General features: G+C 36.6%; 2 protein-coding genes across 4 annotated transcripts; one reads left to right on the plus strand and one right to left on the minus strand.

Moving 5' to 3' along the window:
• The first annotated feature begins 222 nt into the window (after nucleotides 1-222).
• Nucleotides 223-3,506, plus strand: LOC139971334 (small nuclear ribonucleoprotein Sm D2-like). The gene is made up of 3 exons (XM_071977687.1): nucleotides 223-380; nucleotides 1,668-1,844; nucleotides 2,420-3,506. The coding sequence occupies exons 1-3, from the start codon at nucleotides 268-270 to the stop codon at nucleotides 2,592-2,594; spliced, it is 465 nt and encodes a 154-aa protein (XP_071833788.1). The 5' UTR covers nucleotides 223-267; the 3' UTR covers nucleotides 2,595-3,506.
• A 634-nt stretch (nucleotides 3,507-4,140) lies between these two features.
• LOC139971330 (serine/arginine-rich splicing factor 6-like) lies at nucleotides 4,141-18,951 on the minus strand. 3 transcript variants are annotated; one of them, XM_071977681.1, is made up of 9 exons: nucleotides 18,706-18,951; nucleotides 16,545-16,749; nucleotides 14,583-14,653; nucleotides 13,846-13,965; nucleotides 12,401-12,445; nucleotides 9,986-10,055; nucleotides 7,646-7,719; nucleotides 6,819-6,932; nucleotides 4,141-6,325 (listed from the first exon to the last, which is right to left on the minus strand). In XM_071977681.1, the coding sequence occupies exons 2-9, from the start codon at nucleotides 16,674-16,676 to the stop codon at nucleotides 5,998-6,000; spliced, it is 954 nt and encodes a 317-aa protein (XP_071833782.1). In that variant the 5' UTR covers nucleotides 16,677-16,749; nucleotides 18,706-18,951; the 3' UTR covers nucleotides 4,141-5,997. The 3 variants fall into 3 exon arrangements, with proteins under 3 accessions (XP_071833782.1, XP_071833781.1, XP_071833783.1); XM_071977680.1 differs by lacking the exon at nucleotides 16,545-16,749 and adding an exon at nucleotides 16,801-16,941 and having other exon boundaries at nucleotides 18,706-18,949; XM_071977682.1 differs by lacking the exons at nucleotides 12,401-12,445; nucleotides 16,545-16,749 and adding an exon at nucleotides 16,801-16,941 and having other exon boundaries at nucleotides 18,706-18,950.
• Between the last annotated feature and the right edge of the window lie 1,006 nt (nucleotides 18,952-19,957).

Here is a 19,957-nt window from a genome sequence, read left to right on the forward strand (position 1 = left end):
CTGAAAAGTCTTCAGGTTCAAACTTTTATGTTTAACATAAAGGATCTCCCTTCACTGCCTTCTTTTTTGGGTGTGGGGTGGGGTGGGTGTTGAGAAGACGGTGTTACTTTTTGTGAGGGAGGAGGAAGGGACGTTCTAATCATGAAGACAGATACTACAGTACAGTCTAACTTTTCCGTCACATTACCGATGATTATATTGCACGTTACAGCGAAAATAATCTAGCATGTTCATATTAACTATCTAACCAAAACTGAAATACGTATTATGGTCTCATTGTCTAGCGATTTACAGACGACGCTACGCCAACGTTTCGGCCACCTTGAAAAGTCTTCCACCAATTCCGATTGCATCTTACCCATCGTAATATTCATCATGACGTGAGTGTAATATTCATAGAAATAAGAAATGTTTTTCCATTTCTAGTTTATTTATGTTGTTTAAATGACCGTTATTCCAAAGAAACGTCAGTTTTCTTTAGCCACTTCGTCCATACAATGTCAGACTAGGCATAGAAGCTTTATTGACAATGTTCCCGCTTGCATGAAATTAAAATTCCTTCTTTACTTGAATAGTGCTGAGATTCTTGTTGTCATTGCACTGGTAGTTTATTGTTAGTGTATTATAAGGTTTTTTGTTTTGGAATAATGAAATACAAGTTATTCCAGGAACGAAATGGGAAGAAGGCATTCAGCATAAAATCTAGACCGTAAACGTACAATGTTTTAACGTGTAGTGTTACTAGATGAGTGTTCACTGTACACAGCAACACCATTTACGCGAAATTCATTCCCCTATCCGTGGAAGGTGTTGAGGTGAATTTAATATTTCCCTACACTTTTATATTTACTTGGCTTTTCATGAAACTAATTAGGAACCAGTTCCGTCCACAAGTCCTAGGCAATGACTGTCTTACTCTAAGCTAGGCATAAATCCTTTAATGTAAACACACCATCTACGTCCACATAGAAGGTTCATGCATAAGTAATAAAGCAGTTGTTTGCAGTTGTAATATATATCATTTCCAATGTGTTTATTGATATGCCTAGATTTGAATGAAATAGAGCAGGGATAAGCTCTAATTTAGAATCAGAATTGGAAGTATGTAAAGTACACCAGAATGAAGGGGAAAGCATTGGATAGTGTTGTTCAAGCCATTAAAACATAAAAATGAAGTCTCTACCACAACTGGTTTTGTAAGTAAACTCCAAAATGTTCAGCAAGGCTGTCCTCTAAACGTTATAATTTTGATTCCATCACGTCGGAACTCAACATTTAGACTAGCGCCCCATCAAGTAATATATTGACTACAATGAGGCTCAGACTAGTCAAAAGTCAATAAATAAAGATCCCTCAGGTCATCAAGGTTTTCCTTACCTTTTGTGTGAAGCCCAGAACTCACTGTTTCCTTTGGTGACATAGCTTTTCCTATTTATAATTTTCCAAAAACAGAGAATAGACTGTTAAACTAGATAAATCATTTGTATGAAACATTCAATAATCTCAGCAACAACAAAAAAGCCCATGGAGGCAGAGCAGTAGTAATTTGTGCTTCAGCACCTTGGATCATTTTTTTATGATTTTCATCACAGTTTTGTGAATTAATTGAATGATTGATTACCCGTAAAGTGCTAGGTAAATGTATTGCTCTCTTTTATTTTCTTCAGGCATGCTGCAAAACCTAAAGCTGAAATGAGCCAGGAAGAACTGGCTCAAAGAGAGCAAGAGGAATTTGAGTCAGGACCGTTGTCAGTCCTGACTCAGTCTGTGAAGACCAACACTCAAGTACTGATTAACTGTAGAAATAACAAGAAACTTCTGGGAAGAGTAAAAGCATTTGATAGGTAAGTTAGAAATGAAATACACAGGTCTGTAAAATATTACTTGCAGTGGTAGGGGAAGATATTTTATCAAACTTGGAGTACTGTGGAGAATTGCAGTTATTATTTAACAAGGGTTCTCTTATTTTTTGAAGAAGGAAACCCAGCCATGTCATAGAGATGCTTGATAAGAGCAACTTCCTGACACAGTTAAGACTAATCGTAGTCCATCTTTGAGATAAAGGATATTTAATGATCACATAAGATTTGAGCTAGTTCAAACGTGACTTTAAGCCTCATAAGTTTGCATTATTAAATGCTTTTACTTAATCTATAACAATATATATTTTATCTTAATTAAAATTAATTCTCAAAGGCTGAATTTAAGCTTATAAGAGAACACCACAGACTTGTTTTATGATGTTGTATTGTATAATTGTTCTATTATATTGTATTTTCATTTTTCCCCCCCACGTTTTTTGACGTGTAAAAAGGAATAACCTTTCAAATCATGATCTCCCTTGTGTTGTTGCTAATGTTTTGCTGGAATCTGTTTCTTTGCTGTGGATGTTTATTTCATGGACCTGTTTTCATTTCAGACATTGTAATATGGTTCTGGAAAACGTCAAAGAAATGTGGACGGAGACACCTAAATCCGGGAAAGGTCGCAAGAAGTCCAAACCAGTCAACAAGGATCGTTACATATCAAAGATGTTCCTCAGAGGAGACAGTGTCATACTAGTTCTAAGAAATCCTTTAGCGACAGCACAATAGTCACAAAGAGAGGGAAAAAACATTTCGTCTGCAGATATTTTAAGAATGATGAGCGAGATGCCCTAGTTGTAAATAGGATTGTGTCTGCGTGGAACAGACATGTGGGGCGTTAAGGTCTTCAACTGCAGAAACTTATACATTGCAGAATTTTCTAAGATGGTCAGACAGAGGTAAAGTAGAGGAACCCTATCCAGAATTTGTACCGAACTGTTGACCTTTAATCTTGAGTGTCAGATGTTTTATTGTTCTGTGACGAGAGTCTCTCTCTCTCTGTAAATTTTATTGCTTGTGTTTTGTGATACTGGACACAAGAAATAATCTTGTTTGCCATATAATATAGCAAACTTTGCTTGATTCTGTTGCAGAACATTGTTTTCCAGAATGATGGATGGTTTCTGGAAAGTGGGTGGGTCACTCAAGAATCTGAATTAATTTGTCATGGCTTCAGGTAATCAAAAACAGCTTTGGCAGATTGTATTACCCCTTTATCCTTATCCACTTCTTCCCCCAAAAGAAACACAATCACATAATTATACTGCCCCTTTGAATCCATGCAAGACAGGGCTGTGTTATTTCAGTTGCCATGATGATTACTGTCCTATTTAAGCATGTTCCTATGGATTTTATCTGAAGCAAAAATCTGAAGGAAAAGAAATGCAACAAAAGTCTTGCTGTACAGACAAAGAGTCAAGGTTCAGTCACTTGTGTTAAACTGATGAGAGGAATACCTAACCCTTGTTTTATCGTTGTAGATTCTTGATCTGCAGATTCATGGCTTTCAACAAGAGTATTGCACAGCCCGTCTTACTATGTTTATCATCAGTGCATCATGGTATATGTGTAAAGATCAATTTGTTTCTTTTTCATTTCTTTGTTTTTGTAGAAGTCAATACAATTCATTATGTAAATTTATCTGTCTACTGTTTTGCAAACTTCATTTCCAGTGTATTTGTCACAAAATGAATATGTTGTGCTTCATACTGGGGAAGCAGTAAAATCATAGCACTATCATAAGTAACACACAGAAATAATGATGGGGTGCTTGTCACCACTTGTTTGTGTTGGTATAAACCCCCGTTTTAAGACCATTTTGAACCTCTGATTCTAGGTTTTGAAAGGAAGAAGCATAAATGAAGTGTGTGCTAAGGATGGGGCATGACTTAATTGTGGGATCCTAGAAATGCTTTTTCTCTCCATAACTGTGGTTGTCATACATTGGTATGTCCATGTCAATAGTTCAAAGCACTTGTCAGTATCATTTTGATTTGGCTGGAAAAGTGCAGGCTAAAAACAAGATTCTTCACAACAAAGTCACAAAGGAATTCAATTAATGTTGCAAATGGAAAACTTGACAGTATGATACTAGCAAGGCTAATTTTAGTATGTTAAACCCTATATTCATACTGTACTAGGCCAACCAGTTTGAAGATTAGCATTATGGAATTGCAGCTATAATTAACTTAATCGTGTTTCAAGCTAGGTAATTTGGATCACAAACGTTAGGACTGAAACATATATACAGAAAGGAGGAAAAAGACAATCTTGATTCTCAATTTGTTTCTTTTATTTTCCAGTTTATGTAGGGACAGTAAAAACAATCACAAGTTTTTAATACATGTTAATTAGACCCACAAGCCTGTGTACATAACTTATATGTGCATCTACCATTAGGAATGAAATCATCTATTTACAAGTTGAAGGGTTTATATACCATACCACTGTCACCTTGATAATCTACAGCCGACTAAATTAATCCATTAGATTTATATTGTTAGATTTACATCAAGATTAACAAAGTAGCATGAATTGTGCAAGAAAGAAGGTCAAATTATAGTAACAGAAAAAGCACTAGCACCAACATTCTGTAGATAAACAATCCCATGGTATATATTACACACCTCAGTATTGGTGATTCCTGTGTTCAGACTAAAAATGCGAAACTTCCACCTAGACACATACTGAGAGCTTGATTAGTATATAACCCAGGTAGTCTTATTAAAGCATAGGAATTTACATACTAAACTGTTCAAATTTACAAATGGTATATCAAACAACTTGTTAATGGTTTTGTTCATCTGATATTCAATCTGTGAAGGATTTGTTATTTCAGCTACTGATTGAAGCCAGCAAAGTATGAACATAATCCACCATTATCCCACAGCTAGCTAAGACTGGCATTTTGATACCAGATAGAGATGTGTGGGAGGAACAACAGTAAGCACTTCTTATTGACAGAGTGTGTTTACCAACAATTGGGAGTGGTTAATCAATGATGCAAGAGCAGATAATTAAGAAATAATAGTAATTTAAGGATAATAAAGAAATGATTTCAACCATTACCATAAAAGTTTAAGTTAGCAACTTGCCGGAACGGCAACAGATATGTCGGAACCTACTTCTAAACTGTGGGGTAACCTTGCATTTCCTATGAGAATCACTATGTGAGGCAACACTGATAAAGTGATAAACGTAACAAAAAATACATCTCAATTCAATTCACCAGTTTTTTGATGTCTGCTTAGACTTAAAAAAACACTAACTTATGTATTTTCAATGGGTAATCTTCAAATACCAGGCACAGACTTACTTGTTCATATACTAAGCACCTGTTGTTTGATTCCATTTGGAGATTTTTGACAAATATTTGACAAGAAAACTTAACTGCCACTTAGGCATCTGGAATTACTAGTTTATCAAATGTCTAGATATATTTAATGAGATTTTCCACTTGCATCATAAATCATAAGGATAGATGGACTTAAAAAAGGAATAAAAACACACCAAATGATGACTGATTAAAAGTGAATGTTCTTACACAATACTACAGGCACAATGTCACAATTACAAAACTGTTACATATGTACGAATATCCAGCCAGTGTGACCATTAAACTACACGCACTAACAGCCAAAATCAGATGATAATGATAGAAATGAAGTATGATTTGTACAGTACAGCATCATGGAATCCTAACTAGAAAACCAAAGTTATTAAAATTAATATGCCAGAGATAGCAAATGGTTAGGTGTGGTGTAAAACTACCACATTGCTTTAAACTGTCATACTCTACTTGGCATTTTTCCTTCCTCTTATCTGACCCTCCTAAATTGTTTCAGGACTATTATCCTCTTGGTCTTGCTTTTTATTCATTGAAGAGTTTCGTGAAAGGGGTTGGGGTTTGACAGGTTAGGTATATCTTGAAACTGGCTGGATATTTGGGGACAACAATTGCAATTTAACACCTCCTTAGAGTTTCATACAACTTGTAACAATGTAGAAGTTACTGGTGTTTCCAACTCAAACCAAAAATTTTCGAATAGTCTTTCAGTACCTTCATGAACAACACACTTCCAATCTGCTAAAAGAATACAAAAGATTATTTACACAACAGAAAACAAACGCCTCAGTCATCCTTGGCTGGACTCTGTGATTTGGAACGTGAACGAGACCTTGACCTAGATTTGCTCCTTGCCGGACTTTTCTCTGGGCTCTTCTTACTATCGTTGTCTCTCTTTGGACTGATGCTTCTGGAGCGGCTCTTCTTTGGTGGAGGGCTTCGGCTTCTTGATTTGCTTCGGCTTTTGCTTCGAGATCTACTCTTGGATCTGCTCTTTGACTTACTTCTCTTTGGACTTTTGGAGCGAGATCGGGAACGAGATCTAGTCTTGGAGCGACTCCTCGAGTGGCTCCTGGAACGACGGCGTGACCTACTTCTGCTTCGGGAACGAGACCTGAAAAACAAACAGCAAGATAAATGTAACCTGGTGCAAAATTTCTGTCAACTGATGAGAGACACATGGGTTAGAAATTCCCATATGTTGTAACTGCTTCCTGTTCATATGAACAAAGTGATTTCTGTACCTGGCTACAAAATAACACATGATCTTGGCAGGGAGTACGTATAATTGGGCCAATACTTCTTACAATAAAAGAGCAGCACTAATTGTTGTCCAATTGCTGCAACTGATTGATTGTTTCTCCGGCATTGACAAATTTAAAAACAGACTACAACATACTTCCTAATACATCTCAACTAGATAAAAACACATGTATATTTATTAAGTCACCTCTATGTAGGAATCTGTACATAACATGAATGTACAAATGCTTTAAAATGATCATTCTGTGTAACTTAAACATCTACATGGGAACCATGTGTAAAACATTACATCTACAAACATTACATCTTCAAAGTTTGAGAGTTAATAATGGGAAAGATCTTACCGTTTCCTAGACTGTTTGTCCTCTACAAGTCGAATTTTGCGACCACTCAGCTCTGTATTATCAAGTTTCTTGATGGCGTTTTCCAGATCATACCGTGAACTGAATTCTACTACCCTGTGGAAGAACAGAAACACATTTATTTAAATCAGCCACTTTATAAAAGCACAATTATTCTCAAGACACTACAATCAAATGTGTTGATATTCTAAGAGTTATAGTAAAAAATAATCATAAAGATATTTTGAGCAAAACTCTGATCCACAATGTGCTTTTTACTTCCTTTATAAAATTGGTAGGCTTAAAAAGTGATCATGCAATTCATGCTTCATGTTCCTTTATACATGATTATGTCACCTCATCAAAGCTACAGGTAAACATGAGATGTCAATGAGTCTCCCACTGCACATGAAGAAGAGAACAGCAGCATTACAGATGATTGCAAACATATTCTTCATAATGAAAGCAAAGGACTTGAAAATGGCAGTAATTGAACAGAAAATAGTAACTACTTTATTGCTGTGACATCATTAAGTCACCCTTCCTTACTTTCTAGCAGTCTGTTAAAAATTGTTTTCATTCAACTACCGTATACTTGAGTTCCTTTAGAAGCCTATGAGCTATGCAACTTTACAAGGGGCATGTGCTGAACAAAATCAATCAATCAATAAGAAAACATTTATAAAGCACCAATATTAACAACGATGACTACTTTTTTTTTTTTTTAGGGCAACCATAGCATTCCAGGAGAAACAGAGTACTGAGCTTTCAAAAACTGCTAGACAAAATTTGAACATTTGAATTATTCCCTGCACCAAAACTAAACCTACCCTTCGTTTTTCCTCTGTTTGTGGGCATCAGCAAACGTGACTTCTCCAGCCTGTCGAACATAGTCTTTCAAATCCTGTAAGAAGAAAGCATTAAGCATACTGGTTGAAACTTTGGACCAATAAGACAACAGCTGACAACCAAATACGCTTAACACACAGTCAGTGACAAAACATATCCTCCCTTCTGCACGACCAGTACACGGCACATCAGACCTAAACTACAAACACTCTCACATCAAACAAGAGTACAAACCCACCAGAAATTCAATTTGACTGCTCATGTGTGTGGTTCTTTAGAATTTAATTTTGTCCCATTGAGATCTCTTCACCGTGAGCATTAAGCAATACCACTTGCAGACTTTCAAGACCAATTTATGAAATAACGATTGACTGTGATAAATAACTCCGAACAAACACAGGAGGTATATCCTTTGAAGACTCACCAAAAAGATTTTGATTTTGTAAGAGATGTGAAAAGTGGAAGGAAAATCCAATAAATTATTGTTTTGGGGCCTTTTTGCACTGGGGGGGTGCAGGGAATCTTTGCACTTGTAAAACAATTTTCCCATTTTTCGATGTGATATTGGATAAATTATTCTGATTGATGCAGAGATGAATTCTACCTGCGGTTTGAGTATTTTCACTCTTTGACAAACCCCCTTAAACTTTACTACAGATCTCACCACATCCATACATCACGCCTTGCTGACTGTACCTTCATTAACAAAGCTATCCAGGGGTGCTCTCCTTGAAATGGTACCACACCCCAAATCATCCTGAGTAAGGCCAGTGAACTAGCCCACCTGACCTCACTACCAGAGATGCTGATTTGAATGCCTTCTGCAGTAGTATTGTTTTGTGCCCTGCAAGACCCAGATCCAGCCTGATCTACCATCGCAAAGACTTTTGAGCGCTAATAGCTTCCTGAAATTGCCGTATGAGCAGTTCAGAGGGAACATGCCCACGCAGCCATTTACAGGATGAGAGAGACCATGGGCCAGGTCCAAAGACCAAGTGGACTTTATCGGCAGGTTGATTCTGAGCCAGCCAAGACCTTGTCTGAATGCTACCAAGCCAGTGGACCCTGTTACAGAAATCATCAAGCCTTCAGGGCCAACCAGATTTTTTAACCAGATGGTGTATGATCTGAACGCCAGCTTTAGTCCCAGTGTTTTCTGATCAAACAAGGCAGTTAGCTATTACACAATATTCTGCCCTGAGGATGAAAAGTGGCAGATTGGTTTGGTTAATATCTCTAAGCAAATGTACTTGGTAAAAAAAGTCTTTCGTCACAACCTACTGACCAATATCAGTGCAGACCAACTGCTAAAAACTGTACGACCAGTCAAACTCCAATACTCTTACTGTTCACTGAAGACGTCAATCTGTTTCTCCAATCAAAATGGTGGGAAAGGCGTGTTTGACGATAAGTAAACGTTAAGAAAATTCTCTCCTGGAAAGAACTATCTCTTAGTTATTCCACGAGGAAGTGATCTTTATAGCAAAGCACATTGCTGAACTTAGCTAAGTTAGCTAGATATTGTCTTGTCATTATATTATTTTATTTTTGCATTATATGCAGAGTCAGAACAATACTGCTAGCAATGATTATCAAGAATTTGAAAAGCATTAACCTTGCTTGTCAACATCCTACCTTCAAGATTGCTACCAGTCCAACAACCTTAATTCTTCACTCATACCATTTAATCTACCTACATGTTTCCCCACATGTTACCCTACACAGTGGTATCAAATTAGAATGTCATCAAATCACCAGCAAATCAGGATTATCTAGTTTTAAGTTTGTGATTCCTGGCCAAGATTCATAACCATGGTGTCCCAACAGGAATAGCTACCTAGTTGTCAGCGACTGAGTAACTATTAAATTTAATAAAGAACCCGTAGAATGGTTAACTTAATGGTTTGTTTCTTCTGCAATCCTTTTGAAGTATATACCTGATTTCAATTCTTCTCAGGGGCAAACTGGTAGTTAAACAGAACAGGTTAAGCATTCGTGTATCTCATAACTAACTTAACGATGCGAAAAAGTAGCATCTAACTTTGGCTTACTCGGCTTAACTTCGGCTAACAAAAAATGTAGAGCTCTTTAAGTACACACTAGGCAAGGAAGTCATTACAAGACAAACCTGATGAAGAAAATATATCAAGCTCAAAAGTTCAAAATCTGTCGTTTCATTTCAGATGGTTCGCCGTTTCTTTACAAAATAACTACACCATCATTAGTGTGCAGCACACAGGAGAAAGAAAGAGAAGTGATTGAATGTTTTGATGATGAAATGAGAGAATCTAAGGCTATTCATCATTATGAGTGTTCTTTACCTGCCAACTAACTCTGCTGGATAAATTCTCCACCAATAACCTGTATTCTGTTCTAACTGGAGGTCCATACCTGACAAAGAAGAGAAGACAAACTAGTTATCAGCCAGCAAGTAAGAAAGGAGTCATCAGTAGTATCTGTTACAGGAGGATTTCTCAAAAAATAAGGCTATATATCTTATGGGTAGCGATACCACTTCAATTCAAGTACCAAAATTCCAAGTGCACCGTATCAAATCTAGAAAGATATGAGCCTCTGGGCAGATACTTGTGGTATTATTGGAACATTAAATTACTACCTACACGGGACACAACACATAAAAGTTGTTGCAAATACTGAAATATTGATGTAAGATTTAAGAGACTAAGATTTCTCTATTAACAGCACTCATGCAATTTGATACTTTATTCCCTAAGAAAGTGTCACACTGCTTGCCGCCTAAAACTTGGGCTACATTTTTCAATCATAAACATGGGCAATCAGATTCATTTGTTGCCTACTTTTATATTTTCTTTACCTTCCATTGTGGAATATAAAAAAAATTACAAATGGTACAAAAGTATATCTTCCTTACAATAGCTTTCATAAACAAGGTAGTAAAATTTGGCAGTTTAGCATTCTAAAATATGCATCACTAAAAGCTTTGAATAAACTGATGATTGAACTTTGTGAAATGTAAAAATTATGCAGAATAAGTAACTGTTCAGATCCTTCATGACCACTACATTAACTCAGGAGTCTTTTCCTGTTACAATGCACACTTAAGTGCAGACTACATTAACTGTTTGTTTTTTCCTTCCCTTTTTTTTTCTTTCTCTTGCACAGTTGGCTTTTCATTTAAGAATACACTGTGATGAGTGGAGTGAAAGAATATATTTTTTAAAGGAATTGTCTGGTGGAAGATTTTGATACATTGTCCTTGTAGTTATTATTTTTCTCTTTCTAACCATGTTAAAATTTTCCCCATTCGACATTTTCTTCTTGTAGAAATCTGGTTTTCAAATTCACCAGTTTCTCACCAAAAGTACCGTTTGTTCTACCGCATCAATATGGTAATTGACGTAGTGCTGGCAAACAGGCAAAACAGGCGACTTGAAGTTAGCACTCCCATTTCCGCAGCAAATACACTCTCACATGTACACGCACATGTGATTGCCAATTACATACAACGTACATATTGCGAACGTTACAGCCTACCATGCCCAGTTGGTATACGTATTGCGTTGCACATAATATACTCTCACACTCAAACCACAGTTCATAAACTGTTCTTCGAAATCGCTGAAATAAAATTCATGGATCAAATTAACAGTAAAAGGAAACTTGAAAAGTATTCAGAACACCGAAAGATGAAACTTGGCGGAATCGATGTCAGAGCAGAATGTAGCACCAAGAAGCTTAGGCTTCGCAGAACTGTCTGATTGTAAACGTTAGAGTAGCCTACATGAGAACATTCTTCGCGTTGAAGCTGGATAGCGCTATGTATAAACAACGAAGAGTTTGCTGTTAAATTTGATCTTGTGTTACACAAAGACCTCGAAACCACGGATCTACTACATATATGGCGGCTTAAAGAATTTTTGAAAACATATCTAATTTATAAGAAATTTCAACGAAAATTAAGGAAGAAATTAATCTGTATACAATCACAATTTTTGTCGTGTTTACTGTAAGTACTGTACGGAGCGTGGGTTATGTTGCAATCTGCATTGGCGTAGATGACGTAACGTTCTGTACTGTTCAAATCATATTGGAAATGTCCATCCTTAACGGTTAAAATTGTTTCTCTGTCAAACGCAACATTAGCGTTCTCATACTTTGACAACATGTTTGGAAAATTATTTATCATTTTTTAAGGTAACTTCTTTGGGCCACCAGACAATCCTTTTAAATAAATGAACATTTTGTAAATCAGTGCACCACTGACAAATGCAAGAATCGTGTAGAGGAAGCAGGCTTGATGCTAACTGTAATACATGTCAATTCCATTCCTATCATCCAGAAGCCCTTGGTCCAGAAAAAGAAAAGACAGTTTCCCAAATCACCCAATGAAAAGCAATAACAGTTTTCACAATGTCTATGTGGTATTTTACAAACAAAAGACTTCAGAGCCAACTTGTAGTCCAGATCATTTAACATTTCCATAAATATAATGGGATATCTTTGAGGAGATCAAGCAAATATCTGTGATGGTCAAATTTGGAAATTTGGCTTGGAATCACGATTATGTGACAGTAAGATCTAGTGATGGGAACCCTCCAAAAATTCTCTCCCAGGTACCTAGTAGCTAATTTCGGTCGTTCCCCTGGGTACCTGTTCTTTCATCCAATCAATTCTGAACCTCTCAACACCTGTTTTGGGTCACATGTTATATTAAGACCATCACAAATATAATATCCATCATTCCACCAACTCACTTGTCTCCATCTCTGCTCTGTCTCTGGCCTCCTCTGGAGCTAAATCTAAGCAGCAATGGAATAATGCACATCAAAATAAATTGTACATTTGGTGGCGGATTCTATGAATATTAACCTTAGAAATAGTCTGTAAACTTTCCACACTGATGTTTCTTTCAAGGTAATTATTGAGGAAAAACACATACTGTAACAAATTTCTATTTTTGGTTAACCTGAAAATGTGTTTCAGAATTAAAAAGTGCAATATAATTTACATTATGCAATCTTGCAGCTAAATGAGAAATAGCTAATTTGTATGTTCTACCATCTCAAGTAGTCCAGAAGTGAGGTCCACAATTCCACAAAGGAAATAACTTTTCATTTACAATGAGCGTAAGGGAGTAAATATCCTAATAAGCTTACTTCCTGAGAAGTTTATGAAAGTTAAATTAGTAAATTTAGGAGTCAAGTTTACTCAATAATTCACCAAACTAACTCAAGAAAGATTTTATTCAGAATTCAGTACCTCTACAAAAAAAAAACTATAGAGTTGAAAGCCAAGAACTTTCTTCAGCTTCACCAAAATTTAAAACTTACAATTGATTAATATTTTCCTGTTAAAAGTTACCACCACTGACACAGTTCTTGACAGTAACTGAGAGAACATTTCTGTAGAGTAACACCTTTTCCCACCCCCCCCACCTCTCCGACTTCCATCCTACTTTATTTTCTCAAGAGCTGAAAACTTATGGAAGCCAAATTGCTTGTCATTGCCAAACCATGCTTTATGCTTAGTCTTTCTGAGGAAGTATGTGTGAACATCTTAAATCCTTTTCTGAGAGCATAGAAATAAAATGATCTACATTGCCAGCGCCTACTTTCTGTTCATTCAAAATACTTTCAACCTAAATAAATCACACATGTGCAACATGTGTTATTACACAATACCACTATAACAGTTATTACTTCTTAGTCCAATCAAAAATTAACAAATTAAGCAAATGGAATTTTCACGACCTAAAGTTGTGGAAAAGTACCAATTGTATCAAACTCACACTGAACACAAACTCGTAAAAACAAAGTAAAGACTCCTTAAAGTGCATACAAAATTAAAGACTGTATCAGGATACATTTTAATTATATGCCTTTATGCACATGAACTAACTTGTACCATGAGGTAACTAACACTCCTGTTAGTTATCATTGCATAGGTGTATTTTGTCAAGAAAGAACATTAAAAACCCTTATGGATAACTAATGGTGACTCTGATTGACAAGAAGTTTAAGGTTTGCTGTAAATCTTGTATATTTGAGTCTATCAATTTATAGATTCACAATAAGTTAATCATCGGCTTTGTAATCCTCACACTGTTATGTTGGAAACTCAACATCCAACATGACAGAACAAAAACTATTCCTTCTAGTTTGTTTCAAGTACTTCTTCAGACAATGAATAGCTTTCTAACCTGTCAAATCCTCCTCCTCCTCCACCCCTCCTTGATGGTGGACCACCACGGTAACTGCCCCCAAATCGATCATCCCGATCTCTGCCTCGTCCTGGGCCTCTGGCATGTTCAACAATTAATCTGTTTGGTGGGTAAAAAAATAAACAAATTTAAGACATATATCTCTACTTGCAATCAGACCCTCCCCCCCCCTCACTACCCCCCAAAATGAGTCCTACATTTCTTTTATAATTTAAAGGCCAACTGGAAGTATATGGGTGACTGTTGCGCTATTAAATATCCAGTTCGTTTGTTTGTTTTTTCCTTTCTGTTTTCTTTCGTTAAAGTAAAGTTAACAAAAAAATTCTTAACTAAATCGATTAAATGAAAAGTAACAATGGAACAGTTCGTGAAATTTTGCTTGTGTATTAGTTATCCTAGTGTAGATGTTGCAATGAACTTCACTGATTGTCAGTATCAATCCAGTCACTGTGGATCTTATGTAACATGGTGTACTGTACATATTGCTAGTAATTGGTAATTGGTGGCTTCTGAGCTGAAAGAGTTGGTAATTGGTATTAAACAATTTTTGTAGGATCGGGAAAACACTACATATGCAATTAAAATTCATTCATGATTCCACAAAACTAGTCAAGTCTGTTTTTTTAAATACACAAATACAGATTAAAATGACTGAACAAGGTTGAAGGACAAAGAAAAGGCAAGAAATCAGAAAGAGTAAAAAAAGAAATATTTACCTATCACCAAATAGTTCTTTTCCATTCAAGTCATATACTGCATCATCAGCATCCCTACTGTCTTCAAATTCCTAGTACAATGCAAAAGAGAAATCTAATGTTGAAGTTACATCACATAAAAAATTACTTCAACATTAGGAACAGGCAATGCTTTCTGATCCTCAACTAAATATTTATTAACCTGTTAAAAAATGAAACAAAAAAGACACATTTTGTAACAAAATTTCATCAAACTGTTTCTCAACTGCCACTGCAATTAACTCACCACACTGTCTCTGTTGGAATAACAATTAACTACTAGACTTCTGTCAGAGAAACACAAAAGAAGGACTATGGACTTGTCCATGTAGCATTATCCTATTGAGTATAAATGATGGGCCTATTCAGTACTCTAGGGGTACTGAGATGCTTCAGTGGATTCATGAAATTCAAAACCAAATCACAAAACTCTCCTATATAATATACCTTACCGGATAGGGAGTCTATGTCTACTACTGTAGAGCTATTACATGTTACTTTCGATGTGGTGAATCATTATGGAAATAAGTTGCCTACATGCATTGAATGATAGATAAAGGAATGGGATGCTCAGCCTTTAACCTTGTAAAAGTGACATACTTATGGAAGGGGCTGGGTGGTAATCCCAAATGAGCCCTTCATCTTCCCTGCCCTGTCTTTCCATTTCTCTTCCCCACTCTCCCTTCTTTTACCCATACCTATGATACAGTTTGTCCCATACAACCCCCCCCCCCCACAACCCTCCCTTTCCTGCATCAGGTAGGCCAGGCTATTCACTTACTCCAAAATCGCACCTGCTGCCCTTACATTATCCAATAATTCCAGTTGTACAATTTACTAACTAGCCCAAATAAACCGTCACAAAAGTGTGAGAGATTATCTAGTAAACAGTGACAGTTGTATCCCATTTCCTCAAGATCTCCTTTTGGACTTTGTAAAATATTCTTCTATCTCAGTTCCTACTTGAGAAAACTATTGATCTTTATTCATTGTTTTCTTTAACGTAACCGTGCGACACATATTGCTGGCTTACTTTCACCGTTGGTGATAGGCAACAGTTGATAGCCTTATCTATTACAGCAAATTTATGCAACTCCTGTGAAAGATGGTATCACTAAAGGCATACTAAAGGGATGACATAATTAGATGAAAGATTATTGTTAGTAATTTTATTTTCCCATGAAAAGTGCAGTGAGAAACCTTCAATGTGGGGTGCAGAAAGCGATATCCTTCAATCTTCAAAAAGTGAAAATACAAGATTCATACGTGCACAGGAAAAATTTATTTTTAAAAATTTTAGTTTTTAGTTTGAACGATTAGTTCCATTCAGCAATAGGTGTTCTTATGATGTACTGTTCAATTGGAACAACTGCATTCATAGAAAGACACCTTGATAGTCACGTAAGAATACCAAAGCATCTGGTCGTGTAAAACTCTTTCACTTGCCCAGAATCCCAACAAACAATTTCTGTTACAAATAAAGATCTGGTATATTCCCACTGCTGTAACAAGCTCATAGTTGTTGCTGGAAAGAAGAAACCATCTTCCAACTTGCTGAAATATGTTTTGAATATGGATACATGAAATGTATCATCATATGGTAAAAAAAATGCAACTTGTCTACTGCAGTTCCAATTTTCATAACGTACAGCAACACTGCTAGAGATGTAGCTTTGGCAAGGATGGTATACACTCAACCCAAATGTACAGTACCTAGTGAATGAAATACTCAATTTACATGTGAAAATAACAACTGGGACACTACAATAAAACCAACAATTCCATACTCCACTTAAGCGACTATCCCAACGCAAGTCAAACCTGTCTGACTTCACACAAAATATATGAAATATATGCTTACTGAAATTTGTCATCTTCAATCCAACTTTGGAGAAGTATTTTAGTATCTGTTCATGTTCTCTGAACTCCCCATGAAAAACTCACCGCAAAACCATACTTGCTCTTCAAAGACACATAACGGAGTTTGCCAAAGCGACTAAGGAGCTTTTCAACATCAGATTCGTGAGCCCGGTAAGACAGGTTGCCAAGATAGACACAACCAGGACCACCAGGCATTTTCTAGCTCTATATTCTTCCACCACCAAGTAACCAGACAGACAGATAGAGGCACCAGCCAAAGAGGCGTATCCTTTGAGATGATATGAATAAGAGCAGCATTAAAGCGGATGATTCCACTTACCACAAAGCCGAAGCCATTCTTCAGGTTTATTTCTGTAAGATGTCCATACCCCCTGAAAAAACGTTCAATGTCTTTCTCACGTGTCTGATAGTTCAGACGACCAACGTACACCCTATTACCACCACTTGACATTGTTGACGGCTGGGGGAAAAAGGTGGTAGCAGCTGTTAGGATTCATTTCTTATGAGCATGTCCATGTCCCAAAAAAGGTGTAGTGTAACAGCTTTCACTTTTAGTGTAAATCCTACCACGTTATAAAAATATTTTAAATTATCATAAATACTGTACATTAAAATAGCAATCAGTTTCTAAGCACATTTGCCTTTGTTAAATATTCATGACATCAAGATTATTTTCAAGTTTGTATTCTTTTCATTAATATTTAAGTGCACATTCAGCTGGTCAAGAAATAGACCAATAGTGCTCAACACTAAATAATGCATGTTTCTAGCTCGGGTAGACTAAGACAGTTTCACAAAAGCAGTGTTTACAATTTACGTATACTGACTTACAAACTTCATGAATAGATTTTACTTCTTTCATTTTCTTTGGGCAAGGGGGTTTAAGTAGTTTCCATGGGAGAATTGCACACTTTTTAGGTGGAAACTGATGTCCCCCTTCATTGAGACTACCCTTGAGTTGCTGTTTGAACACCAGTAAGGCTAACAGCTTTTACAGTGTAAAGCCTTTAAGATCAAACTAGAATTCAAGCTGTAATTTTGCTTTAGATTTAGTGCCCATAATGCATCAGTAACCTTCTTCCATTCATGTAAACAGCTTTTCATTTTGAGGGATTTTTGCCCGAATAAAGTTCATTTAACATGAATTTTGAGAACTACTCTTCATATCTCCTTTTAAACAAATACAGCAGTCAGGTGTTTCATTGTTCTCATCTGCCAGGACTAAATTGAGAGCGACACTTCACATACCTTGTTGCGTTAAAATATATCCTGTATTTTCCTCTCCCAGATTTGCATTGAAATTTCAGGACATGTTGATAGTCATCCTATACAATCTTATCAGAAAACCTTTCTTGCTTCAGCACAGGAGGCAGATCAAGTTAGCTATGCTAGCCTACATTGCTTCTTGTTTCGCTGAGACTCAGCATTACAAAAATGTGACTGAAATATCACAACTTGTTGGGCCTACTGAGTAGAACAGGAACAGCCAATGTGGCTGTGGCAGAAGAAAATGATTGCCCATGGGTGATGCATTATGTACTAAAAATGGTTATGTAATTCGAAAATCACACTTATTTTGGCCTGAACCTAGGATGTTTGTTAGGGCTATACTCATACTTAGCCTAACTTAGTTGTACATTAGAGCTAGACTATACTAGTTGCAACATAAAACTGTTTTAAAGTCACCACCATCATAAGTTCACAACCAAACTTCGGATCCTCAAAATGCCAGAATAAAGTACATTTCTTCCAAGATATCAGTCTGACAAGAACATTTTGTACACTACAACTATGCATCAGAGAGATATCAAGTTATTTGCTTGCACCCAAAACGATGAGAAAAATCTTTTCGGCCAATTTCTTCAAACTTTTGCAAATATGATTAGCCTAGCCTATGTTAATATTATATTCGGCCATACTAAATGCAAATTACTAGGATTTCCGAAAGCTATTCTAAAAGTTCCTGATATTACTGATACTGATACAATATATCTATGGATATTCAGGAAACCTTGTTATCAGTTTTAGATGGACTGGTGACTTTACGGCGATAATTACTAAAAAGTTCTCCATATTGTATAGGCCTAAGCTGTCGCCTATCCTATGCAATAGTGTGTAGTGAGCCTGAATTAAAAATACGATAGACCCTCGCCTAACTTAATTTAGGCTAGGCCTACGGAAATATGCACTGTTGGCTTATGAAATGGTTTTAAGTTATACGTACCGAATCTGGTACAGAAACACAAGAAGATGATAAGGTACAGTAAAACGGTTGCAAATCTAACAGCTAGTGTCGACACCGGAGACTGGGTAACAATATTTTGTTGATACAATCGTTGAGCTCTGAAAATCGCACATGTAATTTATGACATGTGTAGCGTCTATACCTAGCCTCTACCGTCAACTTACGTTACAAATTAACATTAGAGCGCTATAGAACTTAGAAGCATGCCAGCGTGCGAATGCGTATGTATTATGTAGAAAACGAAGGTACGCCGCGACTGTAATGCGGAAATGACGTCAAATACTGCAAGCACGTGATTTGCAATTTGGCGCGCTCCCAAAATGCCAAATGGCTGCGTTTCAAGGCCAAGCTTAATTAGGAATACAACATAAAACATTGAAACACTTGCTAAGTGATGGTCGTGGACGGGCACCGACTTTATAAAGCATTATCTTCGGGATAAGTCACATGTGTCATGACAGTGGCAACCATGCTCCCGGCACCGCCATTTCACTTCTGCCATCCACCCATCCGACGGTCTACCTCACCATCCGACTACTTTATCAACCGAAATTTACAGCATTTTATAGATATTTCTTGGTCTCTCCTAGCACAAACAAATGTATATTTACAACTTTCTAAGGAATGTTTTCAAAGTTTGGAGCCGTGGTGGCGAAATCCCCATAGGTTTTATCATTTGATGGTATTCTTTTTCTGGTGCATGAAATAGCCTACAGTGCTCCGTCTGGAAATAAGTTGCTACCCCTAGAGTCTGCTTAATCATGGAGCCTCCATGGCTGAAAGGATTTGTTCAGGTGTCTGACATGTCTATCTTGTATGAAAGAGCTTACAAAGACAAACAGAATAGTGAAGAAACTACCATGATAGCATTCTCTGTTAAGGAGATATCACACTTTGAAGATTTCAAAATTACTTTGCAAATGACTGGTGTAGGGTGTTACTAAAACAAATGACAATTGCGTTACACATAACGAATGACAATATGTTGTACACACTAAAAAAATGCGTTGACTAAAACGAATGACAGTAATGACAGCACTTGCTTCAACCGGATATCACAGTTCAGACTTCGTGGGTATCTAGATCTAGTAAAGTACGGAGTACGGACAAAATAAAAACGCACCTTATAGTAAGCGAAATTGTAAGTCTGATTTTAAAAAGTAAATTTAACGTCATTTTTCCGATATTAATTGTTAGAAACTAACAATACTATAATCTTGAAACGGCTTCA

Source organism: Apostichopus japonicus, chromosome 8 (genome assembly GCF_037975245.1).
Source record: "Apostichopus japonicus isolate 1M-3 chromosome 8, ASM3797524v1, whole genome shotgun sequence".
Taxonomy (NCBI): domain Eukaryota; kingdom Metazoa; phylum Echinodermata; class Holothuroidea; order Aspidochirotida; family Stichopodidae; genus Apostichopus; species Apostichopus japonicus.